The 23228-nt window shown below is 40.2% G+C and overlaps 1 protein-coding gene across 1 annotated transcript in view; it reads left to right on the top strand.

Annotated features, from left to right (window-relative positions):
- The first annotated feature begins 11696 nt into the window (after window positions 1–11696).
- The window catches only part of SLC16A10 (solute carrier family 16 member 10), an 82326-nt gene continuing 70794 nt past the window's right edge, over window positions 11697–23228 (top strand). Inside the window, exon 1 of the mRNA XM_062572644.1 lies at window positions 11697–12033. Coding sequence (XP_062428628.1) covers window positions 11697–12033 — 337 coding nt within the window. The remainder of the gene's footprint in view (window positions 12034–23228) is intronic.

The raw sequence follows: 23228 nt of genomic DNA, 5'->3' as shown, positions 1-23228 counted from the left end.
ATTACTGCTCTCAGTATCTTTAATTAGGGAAGAAGATTTTTAGGCAGCCAGCTTCCAGAAACAGGAGTTTGCATTAGATGAGACTACTTTATGTCATGCTGAGTGTAAAATCACCTCTGAACATTGAGCACAGCTTTCCTGTCATCCACTAACATATTGGATACCAAAATTTTGAGACCGTGAAATAAGTGCTGCTATACATTAAAGAGAAAAAGCACTTAATATTGTTAGAATTTATTCACTCAGCACTCAACTCCCCCTGTTACGCTGCAGTAACACACAGTAAAGGAACTTCTGATCCTTTTTTAAAGATATTATGAAATCTGCATTGTTTCTGGAATGCTTCCGGTCACATCAGAGTCCTGATATGCACCATCATGGATAGTTGAAATTAAAAAGAAATCCGATATACGTGTCTGTTTCCCATTGTTGTTGCAGATCTAGGGGAAATGAACCGTTTAATTTCAGAGAAAAGCAGAGTGTACAGCTAAGGATATTATAAGTAGCTAATGACAAACTGCTGGAAAAGTTGAGCAGGGAAGGCTGCTGCAGAAAAATAATGTAAACTACAGAAAGAGCTGGATTCCTTGTTGAATAAGGAGAATGATTCAGAAATGATGTAAAAAGACAGCAAGTAGGGACTACGGTTAATGGGCAGATATATCAACATTATCCCTTTCCTTTAATTCCCCTTTCATTTGCGCAGTGGAACAGCTATGTAAAGCTAATTGTAATGTGGTATTCAGGGAATGCTGTGAGCATTTATTGCTCAAAAGTAGTAACTCCTGTTCTGGGGGGAGGAAGGGGCAAGAAGCAGGTTCGAGAGGTTTGTAGCTATCATGCTGATGGGGCCAGAATAATGGTTGGGGGAGAAAAATGTTTCTTAAATCATTCTCTGGTGTCCCTTTTACCTTGAGAAGCATAAATAGGATATGAAGCAAGCTTCATCTGGCTTTCCCTGGCTCAAAGATTAGTTGGCCCTGAGATGAGACTGAGGGCTAGAGGGAGCAAAGAAGGAAATTAGTGAGAAGAGGAACTCGGAGTCCTCTCAAGAAGACAGGGATTTAATTTTAAACTACCAATATTTCAAACTGACTGAAATAGTATATTTTACTTCTCTATCATACTGATGCCATCAAACTACAGTCAAATAATGAAATCCTAGACTGAGAAAGTGATTAATAGCTTTTTATTCAAGGCCCTTTCCTGAGCTGCTAGATACAAACCAGAACTGTCAGATCTGTGCTTTTATATTTAGATCATTACTGGCCAGTGCTCTGTGAAACCGCAAGTTAAAATCCTTCTCATTGTCACAAAAAAAATCCTGCTTCCTTGAGTAAAAGCGACTGTATACCACCAGAAATAAGCCAGTCAGAGCGGAAGTCTGGAGAGGCTGTCTGGCCTCAGGCTTCAAAGGAAGCCCAGACTTTGCTAGTGGTGAATAGTTTAAGCATACCACAGGGACTATGTTCAAAAGTTTGTTTAAAAACAAACAAACCTGTAACATTTACATGTTTGTGAATAAGAAATTCCTGTGCAAAGCCTGTGCCCCTTGCTTTAGCACCAAGGTTGTTTCTGAAAACTTGTTAGGAAACAGTGAGATAGACTCGGAAGGGAACTTGTCCAAGTAACTAGGAAAGCTGATTCTGGGGTAACGGACAGAGGATAGTCACGGTGGCCAAGATGGGGTTAAATGTGGCACCTATACCTGGCAATATTTTGAAGAAATCCAGAATTAGGAGCAGTGGATCTCTCTGCATCGGTGGATCTTTGAAGTGCATGAGGCTGAGGTTGTGGACAAAGCCACGTCCAGCTGATGTGTATCCAGGGAATAGAAATCAACCAAGCTGGGACAATTAGCGCTCCTGGTTAATATCCCGTATGTTGCTCCCCAAAATGAGTTTGGCATCTCATCTTTATGAGAAGCGTGTATCTTGGCTAGAAAGTAAGTTGCTCCTTCACATCAGAAAGAGCAAAACAAGAAAAAATGGCACCTAGATCCCCTTGCAGGTTACCCTGAAGTATCAGTGCTACTGTGAAAACTAATGTCGAGCCTCGTGTTGGGCCTTTATGTTTGTGTCTTTAATTCTTGGCTATGATTGGACTTATTGCATAACCAGAAAAATGGTTTTCCAACTGATAGCCTTGCAAATTCCTACTAGAAACAGAAACTAAAGCTGTGTGTACTTTGGCTGAGGTATTACCAACCATAAAGATTTGGCAATTGCTACTTGTGTAACAATTTTGCTAATGATATTTAAATTGGAGTGAATCAACCATTCTAACACTGAATGAAGAACAACTTTACTTTTTGCAAGTAGACAAAGCAGATAGGAGACTGGATGTATTCAGGTGAGCTGCTTTTTAGTAAGGCTGGTGCCATGTTTCCTCCCTGAGATTTAGCACCAGTTTAACTACATACGTTCGTCACGCTGGTACAAGTTTATGAATATAAAGTAAAAGATGGTATGAAGTTAAAACTGAGTAATTTGTGAGAAGTCTTAGGTCAGAATATTTTTTTTTATCTTGCTCAACTTTTTTCCACATGTCCATAATGTAGAAATCTAATTCATGAAAAATAAACTCTCTTCTACATATGGATATATGTCTGTGTGTTTAAGAAAGGGTCTGTAGCCCTTCAGCTCCTGCTTTTCTACTGACAGCTGGTAGTACATCAGGTATCCTGCAGAAGAACAGTTAGCAAAAGGCCTTATGATTAAAGAAACTATAGAATTATGATATCTGGGAACAGACTGGGTCAGAAAAGGTCAGAAAACATCCTTTGTGTAAAAATACAAGTCCCGGGTTATTTTTAAGATCATCTCCTTATGCCAGTGGTGACTTTGTCTTAGCAAGAACACGAGGCGTGTTTGGACAGTGATCCAGAAAGCTGAGATTACTCAATAATTAATCACGCTGTCCTCCATAGGAAATTTACCTCAAGTAAAAGAATTGTATAGCACAGAGTACACAGCTTTCATGCCTAGTTAGCAGCACCCTAAGTCTTACTAATGTAAAATCCTATGAGTTTGCAGTACTATTCTGCATTACACTCTAGCAAAGTGAATTTTAAAGCTGCGATACTGCTACTTGTGCATAGTTAGAAATAATCTGATTTTATTAATTTAGGAATCATTTTTGTGGTTTAAATGGCTTGGTTTTATATCATCTTCTTGCTTATTTGGCCCTGTTTGAGCACATTATCTTTCCCTTAAAAGGTGGTACTCTGTCTACTGTATTATTCAAACAGCTGGCAACTTCTTAAAGGTTTAGAAGATGCTACTTGGAGAGCTTAGAAGAGTTGGAGGCTTAGTAAAATATTTTAGATGGAGTGTCATTAAATTGAAATATTACTGTCTCAGGGAGAATTAACTCCTATCTAAAATGATCCTGATTTCATCCTGACGAGTGGAAGGAACATTCCCCCCCCCCTTTTTTTTGTCATATGTTAGTAGCTAAATATAAGAGAACAACTGGACCAGCTGGACATCTTCTATCTTGAATAATTCTGTCTGAAATTTGTGATATTGTATTGGCTGAATCACATCTCTGATTACATGTTGCTGTAATGCAGAATATCTTTTCATGGTCTCTGTTTTAAATAATTTGGAAGGACCATAATGATGATAAGGCAAATTGATTATTAATTTTATTCAGTTTGGGAAATGTGATTTAAGTTTTCCAGAGAGGTAAATAAAACAAAAATAAATAGTAGTTTGTGTGGAATATTAATCCTAGTCATTCTCTGAGTTAAAGTAAAAACTGTGTTTTGGAAATAGCACTGGTGAGCTACTGCATCTGGATGATATTCATCTGACTTTCAAGTAAATGCTGCATTATGAAAGACCAGCTAGTCTAGTAAGTTGGTCACCCTTGTGAGTGAGCCTAGACAGAGGTAACATGTTCTCTTTCTCTGCCTAAGCAACAGGGGGAGACAATAATAGTCAAATTTAGTAGTCCTTTAAGAAGTTGACTAGTGTAAATATAAACTATATAAATGATATTTTTCTTTATTCATTTATCTTATTTTCATATCTAAAGTAAGAGATCACTTTGTTGATCTGATAAAGGTGGATGTTTTTAATAAGGTATAAAGAGCAAGTGCAGGGTTTATTTTTACTTAGCATTAAGTAAATGTATACGTGGAGGAAAAGCATCAATAAGTGATTTATTTAACTAAAAAGAAGCCACAATATTTCCCTGTTGCTTCAAGCACTGACTCAGTTCTCCTTCTGAGAGAGAGATGATTGCTGATGGTACTAACGACAATCACCATTTTGCAAAATACAGTTGTTGCAAACAGGATGAGGCACTTCCATGTACCTTTTTAAAAAATCTGTTTTACCCATATTACCTGAGATGAGATAAACTGTGGGGGAACTAATCTCTTAGTCGGGGAAAACTGAACCTTAATAAGTATATAAGCTTGCTTTTAAGCATCATAAAGACAGAATGTTGGGCATACTCACTTGCATCATTTTCACATTTGTTCTGAATTGACCTTCAACTGACTATGTTTTTTGCTGGGGCATAGATCACTTTAAAAATAGTATTTCAGATTAACAGTTAAGAAACAGATGTAGAGCTAGACAACAGTTTTCCAAGAATTACTGGAAAAATCTGTCTTTCTGTTAAGCTTTTCTATATCAATATGAGATTTGGGAAATGGATCAACAGAATGAAAGAAAGGTCTTCTGGCCCAGCTGCAGGGTAATATGATGTATGCCATGATTTATCATATTGAGAAAGACCTGGGAGTGCTGGTGGATGACAAGTTGACCGTAAGCCAGCAATGTGCCCCTGTGGCCAAGAAAGCCAATGGTCTCCTGGGGTGCATTGGGAAGAGTGTTGCCAGCAGGTTGAGGGAGGTGATCCTGCCCCTCTACTCAGCCCTGTGGAGGCCTCATCCTGAGTCCTGTGTCCAGTTCTGGGCTCCCCAGTCCAAGAAAAACATGGAGCTACTGGAGAGAGTCCAGCGCAGGGCTACAAAGATGATCAGAGGGCTGGAGCATCTGCCCTCTGAGGAACGGCTGCGAGAGCTGGGCCTCTTCAGCCTGCGGAAGAGAAGACTGAGGGGGGATCTTATCAATGTGTACAAGTACCTGAAAGGAGGGTGTCAAGGGGAAGGGGACAAACTCTTTTTAGTTGTCCCATGTGACAGGACAAAAGGCAATGGGCAGAAATTGAAGCACAGGAAGTTCCGCCTGACCGTGAGGGGGAATTTCTTCCCTGTGAGAGTGACGGAGCACTGGCCCAGGTTGCCCAGAGAGGTTGTGGAGTCTCCTTCTCTGGAGATCTTCAAGGCCCGCCTGGATTCAACCCTGTCTGCCATGCGGTAGGTGACCCTGCTGAGCAGGGAGGTTGGACTAGATGATCTCCAGAAGTCCCTTCCAAACTTACTGATTCTATGAATCTATGATCTATGATATATTTAATATATTGTATCTGGTTTAAGTTTTTCAAGGCAAACATGTACAGTCTTAAAATATTCCTTGATACAGTATCCTTATACTACTTTTAAAATTTAATGACTTTTTTTTGATGTTTGGGTTTTTCTACAAAAATCTATTCTGTTTACAAGAGCAAGTATACTTTCCACACGGAAGACTTTATTAACAGTTGTAATATGCCTTAGTATTTGAACTGACTCAGTTAAATATGTAGCTTTGCTTATCTAGTAAGTAAAATGCTAACAATGTTGTAAATCATATCTTGAAAAGGGGCCACTAACACCTGTGAACCCTTGCCTGTAATATAGAAGCACTTTCAAAGTGACAAAAAGAAAGTGATGATAAGCAATCAAAATTAATTTAATTTGAATAAGAATTAACGTTCTTAAAAAGCAAGCAAGAATAGTGTCACTTTTATTCTTGGTGATTTGCTGCTTATGTAGGATCAGTGGTGGTAGTAGCTCTTTGCTTGTTGGACTTTTTGCAATTTGAAAGTCAGTTGAGTAGCAACTGAGTAGATGACCAAAATCTGTTTCTAGACAACAGTCTGGGTTAACTTGATAAGACATTCCCTTCTCTGATGCTCTGAATTCCCATTTAAAACAGAACTAAGCTCTTGAGATTGCAAAGGTGGTCTGCAAGATACTAAATCTGTGTAAACAAAGGAAGCAACTTTGAGGTGCTTAGATCTTGTGATGATAGATGCAATATAAAGTACTTGACCTGGATAATAGTATCAAACCAAGCCTGAAGACAGCCTAAAACAATGGCTTGAAGCAGTTCCTGCTCATTTGAAAGAGATGTTAACTTTGAAGCTGAAGGAGCATGTTGCCAGCAGTGCTGGTTATTTCAGTACCAAGCAAGAGGTGAATGATCATGCTAGGACAATGTTTTCCCCATATTTCCTCATTTTGCAATGGGATCAAAACAAATTCCGTGTTTGGTATATGAATAAAAATTAGCTTAATGTGTTCTTCAACTTAATATCTGAGGGTGAGATTAATTTTACCAAATGTTAGATGCCTACAGATCTCACACCTACATCCAAGCTAGTTATCTGGGCTCCTTTAGTATGACTTATCTCATCATAAATGTTCATGTTTAAGGTAAATCTTATGAATTGTGCCACAGCATTTCCTATTCCCTCCTGCCAAGAGTATGTAGATGATCAACTCTGATCAGATGTCTACAGTGGAGATAGTTACAAGGTAGGCTAGAGAAATCCTGCCCTAAATGACTGCAATCAAAAATATAGCTTTGGGCAACTAAAGATTTGCAGGGTTCAGAGGGCTTTTACACCTAATGAGTATTCCTTTCTTTTACTTACCTGCCTGTAATAATTACAGTCAAATGTTAACTGTTTCCCAGAGAATAGTCTGTCTCATCTACACTTAATTGAAAAAAAGAAAAAGATTTAATCTGTAAAGGAGCCAAACCTGAGCCATAACTTGTGTTTTAAGTGAAGCTGAAAGAGGAAAATGTTAAAAGAAGTATGGAAAATCTTAATTTGTATCTTTGAAAATGTGACTCATTTACTTCAGTAGTGAGATGCAATTCCTGTACTTCATACTACTTCTCAGCAGGAGCTCGGTCTGAAACACAGTAGAGCATCCTGTCTGGCTGAGAGATGCGTAAACACTGCTTATTGAATGGGATTTAATCTGATGTTGATCTTCACACAGTTGGTGATATCATATGTTTTTGTGTTTTAATGGTTATCCTGTTTATTTCATCTTTCTGACTTAAGGCCAAATCCTTCTGTTGCATAGGTGCATTATTAATACTAGCTGAAAATTAGACAACGCAAAGGCTTAGTCATTAAGAGCATGCATTACTATAAGTAGTCATATAATTTTGTGTTAGCCTCATGTCCTCTGTGTAGAGAGCCCATCTTCCTTTGTTTTGCATCTGCTGTACTGATCGTTGCAAACCTGTGACAAAGTAAAGTTGAATATTTATAAAGTTGAATATATGATAAGATTTTACAAAGGACCTTTTTTCTAGATGACATAGGTATATATTTTTCAGTGATTATAGTACAAATTTTAATTTAATCAACTGAAAAAGGAAGAACTGAATTCTTTGACTATATACTCTTCTGATTTGGCATCTTACGCACTTTAAATTTCCAGACGATGACATAAATTTGAAATGCTCTACAAGTAAAATAACTTAGAAACAAGCTGTTCTGATGTATCACTAACATCATATTGGAATTATATAGGTAATTAGTTCTTTTTGTTTTTTTAAGTAGTTGGCCATTGCGGCTTTGCTTATACTGGAAGAAAATGCTGCATGTGAAAGCTACTGAAATATTGGTCATTTTCAATAGCTTGTGAGAAAGTGAGTGAATGTTTAATAAGGAGTTGACTAGAATTTCAGCCAGGGCCGTAGAAGATGCCATTTATTAGTCTGTAGCTCTTGAGAGCCCACAGAAGACAGGTTAAATTCCTATTTCGGACCTGGCATTTTATTTAGTAATCCTAAAATACGCATTATCTGAGCATTCACATAACAGGTACCTGTTGTGAGCGTTATGTCTTTTGTATGCAAAATTGATGTTAGTTTGTCATATCAGCTGTAGGACACTAGTTAAACATGTAGAATAAGAAACTGACTATTAACAAGAGCAAGCCTTAGACAAAAACAAGGCATTTCTCACATCATAGAACCCTTTTTTCTCAACTTACTCAATTTGAGTTGATTTCTCAACTTTTCTCTCTATTTTGGTCTTGCTTTTATGGAAAAAAAAACTCAAATTTTTTCTTACTCATAATTTATTCTTACTCAATTTAGCTAAAATAGATACAGTTATCTGTAGACAAAACTATAGTCTCTTTGTTCTATTTTTATGGTGATTCTCTGATTTGTCTTCCTTCATTTCCCCTTTCATTTTAAACTATTTTCCTGTGATCATGCAGAACTCAAATAACAGAACCACTTTGGTAGCTGTTCCTCCAGATAGCTGTCCTGAGGTAGCCTTTTTTTTTTTTCTTTCAAATAGTCTTTTTTTATCATTATTTTCTATGGAGGGTGGGGATTGAAGATCATCTGACTATGAAGATTGACTCTTTATTGTTCTCGTTCTTGGGATCTACTATAGAAACAGCTCAGATATCAAAAGACCTTGAAAGGGAAAAGACTTAGTTCTTGATAGGAGCAGACTGTACCCAAGAGCAAAATGGTACAGAGTTGCCCTAAATATTAAGTTAAGACTTCTAGAAAGAGACTGTAAAGGAAAGCCACACATATTCTATTTTCGATAATATAAATCGTATTTTTGACGTCAGACAAATAGCAATAGGTCAATAAGATATAGATGACTGTAGGAATGTGCAAAACAATTATATAAAACAAATATATAAAAGTCACATGTGTTGGAGAATCAGATTTTGTAAAACCCCCTTAAACAATAATAAGAGGGAAAAGAGAAAATAGTTATTTCATAGCAGTCAGGGAAACAGTAACACTTAACAACTGTGGAAAATACAATCTTAAAAAAATGAGCTGAAGTAGAAGTTGCACACAATGCATTCACAATGGTTAAAAAAAAATCATATCCTTTACCTTAAAAGGAGGGGGGGGCATTGACAGTGTTTATGGGAAACAGGAAAATGAAACTGCAAGACATAAATATCAATATCAAATTGAAAAACATATGAAAATCAGTTTTATATTTAACTGGACACTGTCCAAACATAGAAAAATACATGGTTCTTGCTTCAAATTCATTTGAGTAAACACTAGATAATTCACATTCCCTTCATCCCCACATTTGGCAAAGTACTTGAAGTAATCTGAGGAGTCCAACTGAAAATTAGGTATATATTTAAGTGCTTGCAGAATGGGGCCCCTTCTGATCAGTCAAACTAAGACCCAATCATGGATTTTGCTCTTGCTTATTTCTATGCAAGTTTAAATTAATCATTGTTGGCAAAAGTAATGAAGGTTCCAAAAAAAAGTTTGCTCTGTCTTAATTATTCAAAACCATTACAATGTGGCAGATGAAGTCTTATTTACTGTAAGAAAGCTGAACAAAATTTGGTCAACAGCCTTTGGAGAAAGTTGATGGAGAAAGTTAACATTTAACTTTTGCATGGTAAATTGCTTATGAATTATTCTGATCATATTTAATCTTATGATAGGTTTTCAGTTTTTCACAGACATTAAACATTGTTCCTTGGGGGGAACAGATGTGGATAACAATGGTCAGCCAAAAGCTCTGTTTGTTTTGACAGTTATAATTTATTTTATGCAGCTACATTATGTTTTGTTATGGGTTTTTTAATTTTCCTGTATTCCATTGTTGTTGCAAATGTAAAGGCAACATTTGTGCTTAGATGGGCATAGTCAACAAGACAAAAGGGGTATGCAGTAAGATCAATGCATCTATAAGTTGTGCTTCATTATTATTATCATAAATATTTAAAAACCTTTTTTTAAAAAATAACTTATTTTAGAACACTTTGGACTATAAAGATTCAAAATTCAAAGGACAAATGATTCCAAAAGCAAAGCATTCTTAAAGCTTATCTTTATTCATTGTGCATTACTAAACAGACTTTCATTATGTCATCATATGGCTTCCTTTTTTTAGCGGGAGCTAAAGAAAAGCCACTTTTTGTGTGCAGAGTGACCAAGTAATTTGTGCCGATGAAAGCACGGTCTTATGGACCCGTGCTTTATTTTGGAATAAGTTCTGTTTCCTCTTGTGACCACTGGTGAGTTAGGCTGGGGGGAGGGAGAGATTCAGAGTCAAAAAAAAAAAAAAAAAAAAAAAAAAAGGGAAAGAAAAAAGAAAAAAAAAGGAGGAGGAAGAGATTTTAACAGGCTGGCACAAGAGTTGAATGGCGTAACAGATTTAGCAGCAGCTAAGGTTTTGATGGAAAAAAATTGCGAATGGCGTATGAATGCAACTGCTTCAAGCCCTCCAGGTCTCTTGGGGAGGAAAGAATTATCCAGGTTTAATCTCCTGATTTTCTTTCAAGAAACTACTCTTCCTCATCAGGCCCAAACGGCTTAAAAGGTGAGTAGCTGCCGAACACACCAACAGATGTGCGGTTGGGAGCCTGGAAGTAGGATCCCTGGTCAGAAAGCTTGTCATTTAACACGCCTGACCTCTGCTTTCCCTCCGCTCTCACTTTGCTGGCTGTGGGGAAGAAAGGGCAAGAGGAAATGTTGATGCCTCTGCGCCAGTGAGGAACGCTGCATGAAGAGTCTTTAGTGCAGTATTTCTCTTCCTTTAGAGAAAGGAAGAAGAAAATGGGGTGGGGAGGGAAAAGGGGAACGACGGTTTCGCTGCGGCCGCTCCTGGCTGCGGGCAGAGCGCCGAAAGGCAGCCTAAAGGCAGGCACGAGGCTGTCCCAGGCGCTGACAACAGATGCCCCGAGGGCTGGCAGCCGCCCTCCTCCCGGGCCGTCTCCCCGAGAGGGCGGGCAGGGGAACAGAGGGGCCCCGGAGGGCCGGGCAGCTACCCCCCCCAGCAGTTGTGGGGTGGGTCGGTGGACTCCCCTCCCCCGGCCCGAGCTCGCAGCTGCCGAGGAAGGTCGGCCGCGGCGGGGCACTGCAAGGGGCAGCTGCCCTCTCTCGCGGGGAGCTCCGTTTGGGACGGAGGCCAGGGGGCTTGTTTACCGCCCTGCTCCCGTCCCCGAGGAGGCTGCCGAGGGCAGGGCGGGTGTGTGTGCGCGTGTGTAAACGCGAGCCGCTCGCCTCCCGCCTTGCGCGAGCGGCGGCGGCCGTTAACCGTTGACTTCAAGCCTCGCGTGCGCGCACGCCCCTTCCCCCCCCCCCCCCCCCCCCCGGCAGTGGCGAGCAGCTGCGGCACGAGCGTTTATCGCCGCCGCGGGGCTGCCCCGCCCCCTCCGCTGAAGAGGCCAGCCCGGGGCGGGGGGAGAGAGAGCGAGAGAGGAGCGTGGCTTCACCGTCCCCCCCTCCCCCCCTCCCCCGCGCCCTTCCCTCAGCCAATCGGAGCGCAGAAAAGCCCTCGCGCCGCTAACGCCCCCGCGGGCGCCCCCCTTTTAAAATCGAGCGGCGGCAGCGGTCGCCCCTCGGCGCGGCGGGAAGGGGGGGGGGGAGGACGCGGAAGGGCGGCGGCGGCGCACGGAGGCACACGGTGCCGCGGGATGCCCGCAGCCCCCGCGTGAACCGGGGCGGGGGGGGGTGCAGCTGAGAGGCCTCGAGGAGAAGGAGGAAGGCGGCGAGCCCGGGAGGGTCTGGCGCTCGCTCCGCTCCGCGGCGCGGCTGAGGATGGCGCCGGTGAGCGAGCAGCCGGCGCCGCAGGGCGCGGGGGGCCCCGCGGCCGCCCCCTTGCCCTGCGCGGCGGCGGCGGAGCCGCGGCAGGAGAACGGCGAGCAGCGCTGCCCGGGCAGCGACAGCCCGGCGGCGGCGGGGGGAGCCGGCGGGAGCGTGGAGGTGGCGGCGGCGGCCGAGCCCCCCGACGGCGGCTGGGGCTGGGTGGTGATGCTGGCCGCCATGTGGTGCAACGGCTCCGTCTTCGGCATCCAGAACTCGTGCGGGGTCCTCTTCGTCTCCATGCTGCAGCTCTTCGGCAGCGCAGAGGACAAGCAGCTGGCGTTCAAAACAGGTGAGGGGTTGCGGGCAGGGCGGCGAAAGGGGACGGGGTGGGGGGCGCTGCCAGGGCCAGCCCCCTTCTGCCTCGGGCCTTCCCCGCCCCGGCGGGTAACTCCGGCCGCCCGCAGTGCAGCGGCTGCCTGTGTCCGTGCCGCCGCAGGGCCGCGCCGGGCCCTCCGAGGGGGGCCGGCGGTGGCTTGTGCCCGTCCCCGGCAAACCCCAGAGGAGGGAGGGAGGGAGGGGAGGAGGAAGGGAGGGAGGCGCAGCCCCGCCGCGGGCACGTGGCTGCGGGACGCAGAAGTACTTGTGTAACGGAGCCCGAGCGGCGCCCGCCGCCCCTCTGCGCGGGCAGGGCAGCGACCCGCGCGGGGCTGCGGGCGAGGAAGCAGGTGTGCTTTGCCCTCTTGCACACCCCCTGTCGTTGTGCGTTGGGGGAGAGATGCGTGAGTTTGGTCCCTCATAGTTTAATTCCCCCCCCCCCCTTGCTAGCCTAATGGTTAATGCAAACAATGAGTTAACGATGCGGTATAGTGGCACTCAGGATATCTCAAGAATGGCCTTAACAGTTGCCAAAACCAGCATTTTGATATGCAGGTTCACTGATGTAACTTGTGTTCCAAAATTCACCAGTAAACCCGGTGTTTACTGAAACCTAAAGACGTAACAGTGTTATCACATCCAAATCTCCATCCTGCCATTACTGATATAAATCATTCTAGGCACATAAGTTTACTTTATTTCAAAGGTAGATGTATCTTCTGTTTTATTTTATGTTCTCTTTGAAAAGCCTCTTGTGCTTTTGACTTTGTAAGTTGAGGATAGACAGTTTTCAGATCTCACAATAATAATGAATAATTAATTATTATAATTAATACTATAACCATTATAATGAATAACAACGAAGCTGACTTTTTTCTAGAATGTAGCTTAAAGAAATACAAAAGATAATGTGTATTATTATAATAATGTTTCTGTTTCCTGCCAAGAAAGTGTTTCAGCTGTGTAGCCCTACAAGATGCAAGTTTTCAGGAAGCTTTCATCATACAGAGTGGTGCTACAGCCCTTTGAGAGTGTAGTTATGCCTTTCTGGATATTAGGATAAATTGGGCCCAAAGTTGAGATTACAATGAAAAGAAGCTTGTTTTCCTCCCCTAACCTGACAAAAATGCTTCTGTCTGAAGCAGAAAATCTAGGCAAGTGTTTAGCCTCAATTGAGTAAGAAAGCTTAGGTGGAGCATTATGATGTGCATTCTGGTGTTCAAGCTATTTGTGATCATCTGTAATGTATACAGCAAAAGTTTTTGAGCTAAAAACAATAGGAATCATGTATGTCTACAAGCTATGCATTGCAGTATCTACTTCACAGAGGGGCAATGAATAAACAGAATTAGATGCTGCCTAAGCTCTTTATCCTGTAAATGAGAAGAATGAGTTTTTTTCAGATGAGGTGCTGTAAAAATTTATATATTCTTGCATATTCAGCTGGGAGCTATTGTCCACAAAGAAATGCAAAAACATATGTGTGGTTGCTTTTCTGTCCATTCATGGTACAGAAGTGTATTCTTTTTTTCCCCTGAGAATCATGGTCTCTAGTAATGATCTTCCAAAACTGGGTTCTCATACTTAGAAAACATGACTTGCTATGTAATAATGTTGTGGTCAAAGTAATTAGCAGGAAGGAGATTGGAAATTATCATTTTCACCTTCCAGAAGAGTAATCACACTATGACAGAGTTTGACAGTGTGCTCAGCTAGACTATAGCCTAGTTGTGCATCCTTGCTAGAAGAGCAGGGAGAATCCTGAGTTTTGGTGGATGCAATCACCACTTTGTGCATTTTTTTTAAATCTCTCTTTAGAAGAGAAAGCTGCAGCTGCATTTTATTTTGCTCTTGGTCAGATGTGTTACCCAAATCAGAACACTATTTTGTTTTTAAATCCACATAGGCTTGGGTTGGGGGGAGTAGCACCAGATAGCTGCCTTGGCTAGATCACTTGTGTACATGTGAAGGAGAAGGACTGCAAGTACAAAGGTGCCTCCTATAAACAGCAGAGCTGCAGGTACAAAGGTGCCTCTCATTTTAGAACCCTAATGATTCTGAGGGGTGGGATAAGCAGTGTCTGTCAAGCAGCATTTTTTATTCCTAACATTAAACTTTGTTGTGTCAAAAACAGTAGACAAGCCGTTTTTATGTTGTCAGAGATAGGACCAAAAGTTAACTGAAGTAATTCTGATGCAATATTTGGCTTTACATAAGAGGAGCTATGGTCAGAAATGGCAAATTGCATTTCAGTTCTTACTGAGCACTGATGAACTAGTTGGCATGCTATGCAACAACAACAACAAAGACTAATAGGATAGTCAGCACCGTTTTGTTAAGGAAAAACCCTAGCCTGATCAGTCCTGTGGTACTGAATATAGTACTTAGTCTAGTTAGTTTCTTGTGTTCTGAGTGATTATAACTCAAAACTGATGCTGGAAACTGATCTTAAAGTCAGTTTTAGTGAAATTGGAAACTGAATTTAGAGTGAAAATTTTCCTGCTGCATTAATTAGCTTTAAGATAGCAAGTTTAATATTCTATCTAACCCTTCTGAGAGAAAACTGTTTCATGAAAATATGAAACGATGATTTTCTTAAGGGGCATGAATATCTTGGATAACCTGTTTTGGGACTCCAGATACCTAGAATCTTGCAGTTATCTAGAATACTGCAAAATTCTGACTGTTATCGGAAACATATGTTCTGCTAGAACCTTTTTTTCTGCTCTTTTGGGATACGTCAGCAGTTGTTTCTTGCCATGTATTGTGTTCACAGAGAAGAATTAAATATTTTTTTATACTACATGCTACTTTTTAATAGATAGATGTGTATCTATCTGTGTGTAAGGTGAAGTAAGAGGAGACAGGAGGAACAAAGATGTAGTCAAGACATGACTCTTCCCACTTACCTGCAGGACAAGCAAAAGTACAAGCAAGGCAGCTAGGCTTTCTCTAGAATGCAGCATCAGCACTGGGTAAATAACATGAGTAACTACAGTGTTGCAGATTTAGGGGTGTTAGTGGAAGAACTTGTGTGGTTACAGAGGGTTCAAAAATTAATTTAAGGGACATCTAATTAGAATTTGTATTTTTGATGAAAAATGTTGATTATTAAAATATTGTATATTAATGTTCATAAACTCTTGCTGTATACAGTACATTATTTATATAAGTACATAATTTATATAATTTCCTCATTTATATAAGGAAATTATGGAAATGCTTTCTTTGCTTATGTAGCTAGTTTTTTTTTCCTTTGGTCAAAAGCTAATTCATGCATATTTACGGAAGAGGACGAGCACCAAACATTTTAAAACATAAAACCTCTAAAAAGATGCACATGAAGTCTCAGGCAACTAATCCATTTACTGTTTTAAGTCCATGTTGCTTGAGAATCAAGTTGAATAGACACAATGGTAACAAAATATGCGTAGCTTTTAGTTCTTGATGGTAGTGCAGATCTGTAGTGGACCTCTAATGTTCAAAAGCAATTATAGTCTAATAGTACTTGAAGAGAAAGGATTGGGTGAGGCCAAAGTTCTGACAGAAAAAGCACTTAATTTTTCACCTTGTTAGTGTTTGCAGCAGAGGGACTTGGAACACAACCAACCCTGTGTAATCTAAGTTAAAGAAATTTGCCCTATTCAGCTCTGTGTTGTACTCTTTTTGATAGATGCCCCTAGTCCACATGTTTTCACATGTGCATATATGTAGACACCTGTTTTCAAAAGGCAAATACGTGCTAAGAGATCAGTGGCAACAGAGTACTGTTGTGCACAAGATCTACAAGTTTGGCTACTCCTTTGCTGCTGTTGACAAAGCTGATTCTGTAACTCAGCTGGACCGCGTTCTGTATGTTCATCGTCGCTTGTACAAATAGCCCTGCACAGTGCTTGTATACTGTTCCTACTGTTCTGTGTCCTCACTTTTGTTTTGTATTAGCAAGGGTAGTTAGACAGCACATGAACTGGCCTAAACTGGTTGTCCATGTGCCTATAAATTTCTACTGTAGTTTGACTCCGTAAGCTGTGACCTTTGGTCATATATCTGGATATCTGAATGATTGCTAGTTTATTGAGCTAGCTTAATGCTTAATAATGTCAACACCATCGGGACTATTGAAACTGGATTATTACAGGTTTGATAGCAGGGAGGAGAGCTCTGCTTCTGTTGCATCCAGGCCATACCCTAGATGCCTGATAATATGAAGAGCTCTATGGGTGATGAGAACAGGTGATGATGAAAACCAGTGAACCACTACTATATATGATAATGTAATTTTGCTGGTCAGGGCTGGCTTTTCCAGTTAACGAGACTGTTTTATGAAGTCTTTCCTTTATTTGAATCTTTTGGTATCTCTTGAGCTTTACTTGAGAGAGTGAGAGATTGCTTTTATTTTTTAAGAGGAAATAAATGTTGAAACACAGAAGGTATCAGAGCTGTGCAACAAACTAACTTGTGTGTAGTCCAAGAAAGTGTACTGCTGATTAATGGGTTGGCTAGAAGGGATTGAAATGTAACTAAGGATGCAGTTCCACAGACTCTTAAGCTGATGGATAATTGGCACTGCGTGCCTTCCCTCTCATGTTTGTGTGACTGTTGGAACCAGTGTAGTGAACCAGCAAGGAGAGCTGACTGGCAGCAAATAGCCTGATATAAAATAATAGCTTTATTCAGCTGCATTGTTCTCTTTTGACTAGCTATGTGAGTATAAATCTGTATCTGAAAGAATACTGGAATAGTTGAAGTTATGACTGGGTCAGACAGGGAAGTTGAAGGTAGCAGTTTCTATTTTTACAGACACAGATGCATACTCCCTTTACGCCTCCAGCTCTGGAGCACTTCTCTTGCATGCCTGAAAACTAGCTTACAGACTGACTAGCCCTGTGCCTGCCAGGTGGATTGTCTTTCACCTTGTTGAAATTCACAGTGCATGGCTCTCTTCCTGTTCTTGGTGCAGATTAACTTGGAACAAGTTGCTTAGTTAGGGAGAGATTCACCTTCCCTAATGTGTCTGAAAGGTAGCTGTTAGTGTTAAAGCTGGTTTCCTGTGGCTCCCTTTATCATTGAGAGAAACAGGCACCTATCAAGGTTTCATTTTAAGTCAAAAATGCCTAATCTCTCATTCTTTCTTTCTTTTCTTTTTTTTTTAATCTTCCTTAACTATACAGACAGATGAGTTTAGGCTTGTACAGATAGCTGTTAGATACTTTATGTGCACTAAGAATGGAACTTATCTAACTTTAAAGTCCAGAACCTCTCTACACAGTTTTCCATATCCTTTAAACTCTAGTTTTTGATGCAAAATTGAGAAGACCACTAGGTTTTGTTCTTACCAAATTCAATTGGAGTACAAAATGCCTTGTAACAGAGCATAGGTTTTTGAAATTGAAAAATTTAAACAAAAAAATTTTTTTTTTTTTTTTTTTTTTTTTTTTTTTTTGCCAGTCAGCTCCTCTTGCTGGTTCACTGTACTGGTTTCAATGGCCCAAATGTTGTTTATGCCATAATTATCTCATAACCCCTTATTTTTCCTCCTCTCTGAGACTGATGTCAAAACAAGGATTTAATTTGAAAGTATGTTATGAAGTCCCAACAAAGGCAGGTGCAGGGTCCTGCACCTAGGGAAGAATAACCCCATGCAGCAGTACAGGCTGGGGGCTGACCTGCTGGAGAGCAGCTCTGCAGAGAAGGACCTGGCAGCCCTGGCGGACAACAGGTTGACCACGAGCCAGCAATGTGCCCCTGTGACCAAGGCAGCTACGGCATTGTGGGCTGCATTAGGCAGAGCACTGCCAGCAGGTCAAGGGAGGTGATTCTCCCCCTTTACTCAGCCCTGCTGAGGCCACGCTTGGAGCACTGTGTCCACTGCTGGGCTCCCCACTACCAGAGAGACATGGAGCTTCTGCAGCGAGTCCAGCAGAGGGCTGCTAAGGTGATGAAGGGACTGCAGCCTCTCTCATATGAGGAGAGGCTGAGAGAGCTGGGACTGTTCAGCCCGGAAAAAAAAGACTTAGGGCTGGGGGAGGGGGCACATTATCCATGTACACAGATATCTTAAGGCAGAGTATCAAGGGGATGGGACCAGACTTTTTTTCAGTGGCACGCAGTGACGGGATGAGAGGCAACAGGCACAAACTGAAACACAGGCAGTTCCATCTGAATATAAGGAAAAACTTCTTTCCTGTGAGAGTGACAGAGCACTGGAACAGGTTGCCCAGAGAGGTTGTGGGGTCTCCTTCCTTGGAGATATTCAAAAGTTGCATGCACACAATTCTGGGCAACGTGCTCCAGGTGACCCTCCTTGAACAGGGGGGTTGGACTAAATGATCTCCAGTGGTCTCTTCCAACCTCAAGAATTTTGAAGTTTGTGTGGGAGACAGTCTGAGTAATTCAAGGGGGAGATGATCCACATATACCTCTTTGGCCTCAGAGCCAGGAGAAAAAAGACTAATGGAATTTAGCTTTCTAGATGAAAATCCAGCCAGCTTTTTAATTGAAAGATGGTTATTGTGAAGAAATTTGCACTCAGAATTGATTCCCTGTTATGATTCTTTGGTGAGAAGAACGGAAGATTCTTCAGTGAGCTTGTAACAAAGTATATGCAATGTCGGAGAAGCTTGGTTGGTTCATTAACTGGCTCTTGCATTTAAAGTACTTCTTATACAGCCCTGTGGTATGGAATATTTAAGCTCATATTGAACTGTCCCATTTAATCCACTTTAGATTTCTATTGTGTTGCCTTCCTGCACAAGAAAGATTTGTTTGTCTCTTAACTATAAAATGTTGTACTGAACTACTGAAATTCTGGCTTTCAAGTGTTTGACTTGTGTCCGTTCCCAGGCATTTTTTTCAATGGATCTATGAACTAATCAGTAATAAGTTAACAAGACTAGATAGGGCTTGCTTTTACCAGTTTACTTTTGTGGGCTTCTTTAGAAGTAGTACTTTAATTTCACAGAGATGAAACATTTTTATAAAATTTATGTGATAGTTGGCTGTTGTTACTGTTTTGCATGTTAAATATATGTGCCTCAGGTTGTGTGCTGTTTGTTGCTTTTCAGACCAAACTCTAACCTAAAATTTCCCTCAAACAAAATAATGTAAAAAAGATTTGGTTGTAGATTGTGAGGTGAAGAGGTAGACAAAACCAAAAGTCTTTTAAATGTTGTACAGTGTGAAATTATTAGTTGTTAGTGTAACCCTTTGAGTAATAACAAAGTTATGTTAAAGCTATTGTATTGTTGTTGCAACAATAAAAGCAAAATGTAGCTTAGTGCTTGCCTGTAGCTATGCTAATCTAGTTAGTCACCAAAGTAAATAGTGAAAGTGCTTTTAAACAGGAGGTTAAAAATAGTTTGAAAGACTCTTTTTTTTTTTTTTTTTTTTTTTTTTTTTTTTTTTTTAAGGGGGGGTGGTATGTGGCTTGCTTTTTATTCTTGGGGAGATGCCTTGTTTGAGAGCCCTTAAAGTAGGGTTAGAATTGACCTTTTCCCAGTCTCATCCTTAAATGACAATTTCTAAAGGGTGTATGTAGAATATGTATATTGAGTGCTCATATGTAAGCCAAGTAAGCAGCAGTATTGTATGTCTAGATTGTTCTGTACATGGAAAACTTGGAGAAAACTTAGATTCAGAAATGGTTTGACTTTTGTAGTAACAGAAGAAACAGTCTCTCTCTCTCTTTCCCCTCCCTCCCCCTTCTGCATTTTAAAGATACCATGTCTAGGTGTTTTGCTGGTCTGACAGCTGTCCCTCTACTTCCAGATAGGGCTGGCACTTGAAGTTAGTTGTGTTTGAGGATACTTGTTAAACTGCAAGCAAAACAAAAGCCAGAAGAAATGAGGAAGGAACATGTGAATTATGCAAGGAGAATTATAAGAATAATCATATTGGATTGAACTCAAAGCCTATATATAGCAATGCCTTTTTCTATCTCTTTCCCTTTGTTCCCAGGATCTAAAATTGAGCATTTCTGCCCAGTTCTGGGCCTTTTTATAGGAGAATGTAAGAACTTCACCTGTGGTAGATATGGAGACAAAAATGTACCACAAAATAAGTGGTCTAATATTGAATAAAAGCTTAGAATTTTAAAAATGAAATTATTTACATATAAATACTCATGCACATACTTTTTAAAAATTTGTATTCTGTTTCCATTTAAGAACTTTAAAATTTTGTAGTTGAGACAGAAAGGAAGAGAAAAGCTTTCCTTTTATTAGCTTTCATTGAACATCTGGGAATTTTTTCATTTCAGATTGGACAAATAAAAGCTCCAGTCTTTTGTGAGCTACTACTTTTGTGTTTATGTACATATATATTTTCATGCATGTGTCTCCTTGTGCCTCTTCCTTGTGTAAATCTTTCAAGTTTTACTAGTCTTGTTCCAAGTGGACTTTTTTCATTTTCAGTTGATGTTATTCCTTCAGCATCATGTCTAATCCTTCAATAGTGTGAGACTTAAGTAATGTAAGGTTCTTCAGTCCTCTTAGATGGAGAAGAAAGATGCTGTTTGTCATATTCTAAATGAGGCTCTGCTCTTTTATGACATAGTATGGTGTATTATGATAACAGTATGTTCTCTATTGCGTTACCAACGTATTTTAATGCTTAACTTGGTGCTTTTAATTGCATTTTGTATGTTTCTGGGAATACCTATGTTCTGTAGAGTTTAAATAATTGACTTAGCTTTCTGGTGTGCATTGCTCCTTAATTTTCACCTTTATTTTGTTTAATTTGTCAGTGTAGTCTACTGAGTTTCTTCCCATTTATCCATCCCGGCTAGCATTCTTTGAGGTTCCTCAAAACCCTTCTGATTTTGAGCTAGCCTAAGTAACAGCTGTCTAAAGAGGAAGTTGACAATATGTATGTGTGTGCTAATAGAATCTTAAGCTTAGTCTGTCTGAATTATGAATAAATAACTTATTTAAATCCTGCAGCTCAAAATCGTATTTTGAAATGAGAGAAAGCTTGATAAAAATGTAACTTGCATCAGTGTGCATTAATAAGGAAAATGAGTATTTTTCAGTAAACACTGATCTATAATCTTCAGCAAGTAATGATCCAATCTGAAATTGCTTCTGCTCTATAAACTACACAGAAGGAAGGAAATATGCTGAGTACTTGCACCCATGGTTTTGCAGCACTAATAACTGATTTATTTTAATACATATTGTAGCAGAAAGAGTAATACAGACTTTTTTAATTTTTCTACAAATTTTTAGCCTTTGTTTTCTTTTGTAAACAGAGTTAAAGCACTCTTACTCTTCTGCAGCAACCTCCAGTAAATATGTGCAGAAAGGATAATGCTGTGAGAAAACATTCCCTCATGACCTTTATCTGATTTACCCCTAGAAATTTAATTTTTTAAAAACAGAGCTACTGTTATTGTCTTGCCTTTGATTTTTTTGTGAGAACTGGACAGGAATGACTTGTTTGTAATAGCTAAGTTAGAATACCAGCACTTTTGCAGGGATGAGACCAATTTAAAAATGATCAGTGTTAGTTCCCCACACACAGGAAGGGACTGTTGGGATGTTGAGCCCAGTTTCTTGCAGTTACCAGCAGTATGTCTATAATCCCATGGAAATACTTGGTCTCCCTTAAGTGTGTTTGTATGGGGGCGGGGTGGGGGAATATGTCTGCAAGTTGTGAAGCAAGTTTCTTGTTTTCTTTTTAGTGTATTGATCAGAAGTGATGATTTCTTTAGCTAACTATCTTTTGCGTTGTGCCTCATTGCTCAGTAGGGCTATGCCTTGGTGAACTCTAAGCATGCCAAGTTACTCCAGAATAGTTTTTACTTTATTTTGCACTTTTGAGAAGATACTATGGGGAATAATCAGTAATTTAAAATGTGTTAACTACTCATTTAATTCCCTTTAACTATTGTGCTTTTGCAAATGACTTTTAAAAAAAAAAAGCAGCAAAGATTATCTTCTGACTCATAGTCTAGGTTTTAACCATTTGTTCAAGATGCTTCTGTGGTAAGGATCTAAATAGAGTAAAAATTGGTTTGAGTTTGTCCCTAAAATCTTTCTCCTTCATCGTAAGGCTATATGTTAAAATGTGATGCCATAGCTAATAGTTTTGTTGTTAAAACACTTAATTGTTTTATCTGTTTATATTCTGGCAATGCTATAACTTTGAGCAAAGATAAAACTCTGACTGTAGTAGAATGTCCAAAATGAACTAATCTTTGAGCTTCCTGCTTCTGTAGTCTAGAAAGAAGGACCTGTCCTTTCCTTTGGAACGGAGCAGAGCTTTGGTAGTTGCATGTTCATTATGACTAGAAATATTGTTCTTGTGTATAAGACAGGGAACTGATGTGTAAACTGCTCTTACGCAAAATGCCATTTAATGCAGCAAGAAAAAAAATCTTATTGGAGAAATCTTAGCTTGAATTCTTACTGTATTGCATTTACTGCTTAGGAGCAAAATAATTCAAAAGAAAGACAAGAAGAGAGCATTAATATTCATTTAAAATGATGCTTAGTAAATGTTGAGAAAGGCCTCATCTCTGGAGGCTTTTGTCTGTGTTGTCTCTGATGCGGGCACTGCAGAGCCCCTGTTGTCCTTGGATTGACTGTTATGAACCCATCTTGTTTATTTTCTAGATCTGGGCATGTACTATCTAGATGCCTCTTGAGGAGCTGCTTAGTTTGCTCCAGATCAGGTTCTGGATGGCAGCTGAGCAGTATATAGAATGTGCAATTGAGTAACAAGGACATTGGTATAAATCACAAACCAATTTTATATGCCCGAAGAGTCTTGCAACTTTTATTTAAAGCAACCAGGGGTATTGAGTGATTTGGGGGCAAACATTTGGGGCTTGGACACTGACACAACCCTATAATTTAATTAAACATGCTGGAAAATAGTTAAAGCATTACAACATCAAATACTACTGCAGGTTACTTCAGAATGCAATTGGAATAATCCCAACAGGTGATATAAGTGAGAGGGAAGGCCTAGTTATTGTTAGTGTGCTCCATCACTAGAAAGTACTATAGCAGGTTCAGAGTGGTTTGAAATGGTTAATGACATCATATAGATGCTGTTTGTTATATCTGCTGCATACATGGCATAAATATGCTTTTTTTTCTCCTCCCTTTTTTTGAAAGAGGAGAGAAGGTATGGTGCTGGTGCTTTAGCTAAAGATTATATAAACTT

This window comes from Rhea pennata, chromosome 3 (genome assembly GCF_028389875.1).
Source record: "Rhea pennata isolate bPtePen1 chromosome 3, bPtePen1.pri, whole genome shotgun sequence".
Lineage (NCBI taxonomy): Eukaryota > Metazoa > Chordata > Aves > Rheiformes > Rheidae > Rhea > Rhea pennata.
Note: the sequence above shows the minus strand (reverse complement) of the source record. Positions and strands in the feature narration are given on the sequence as shown.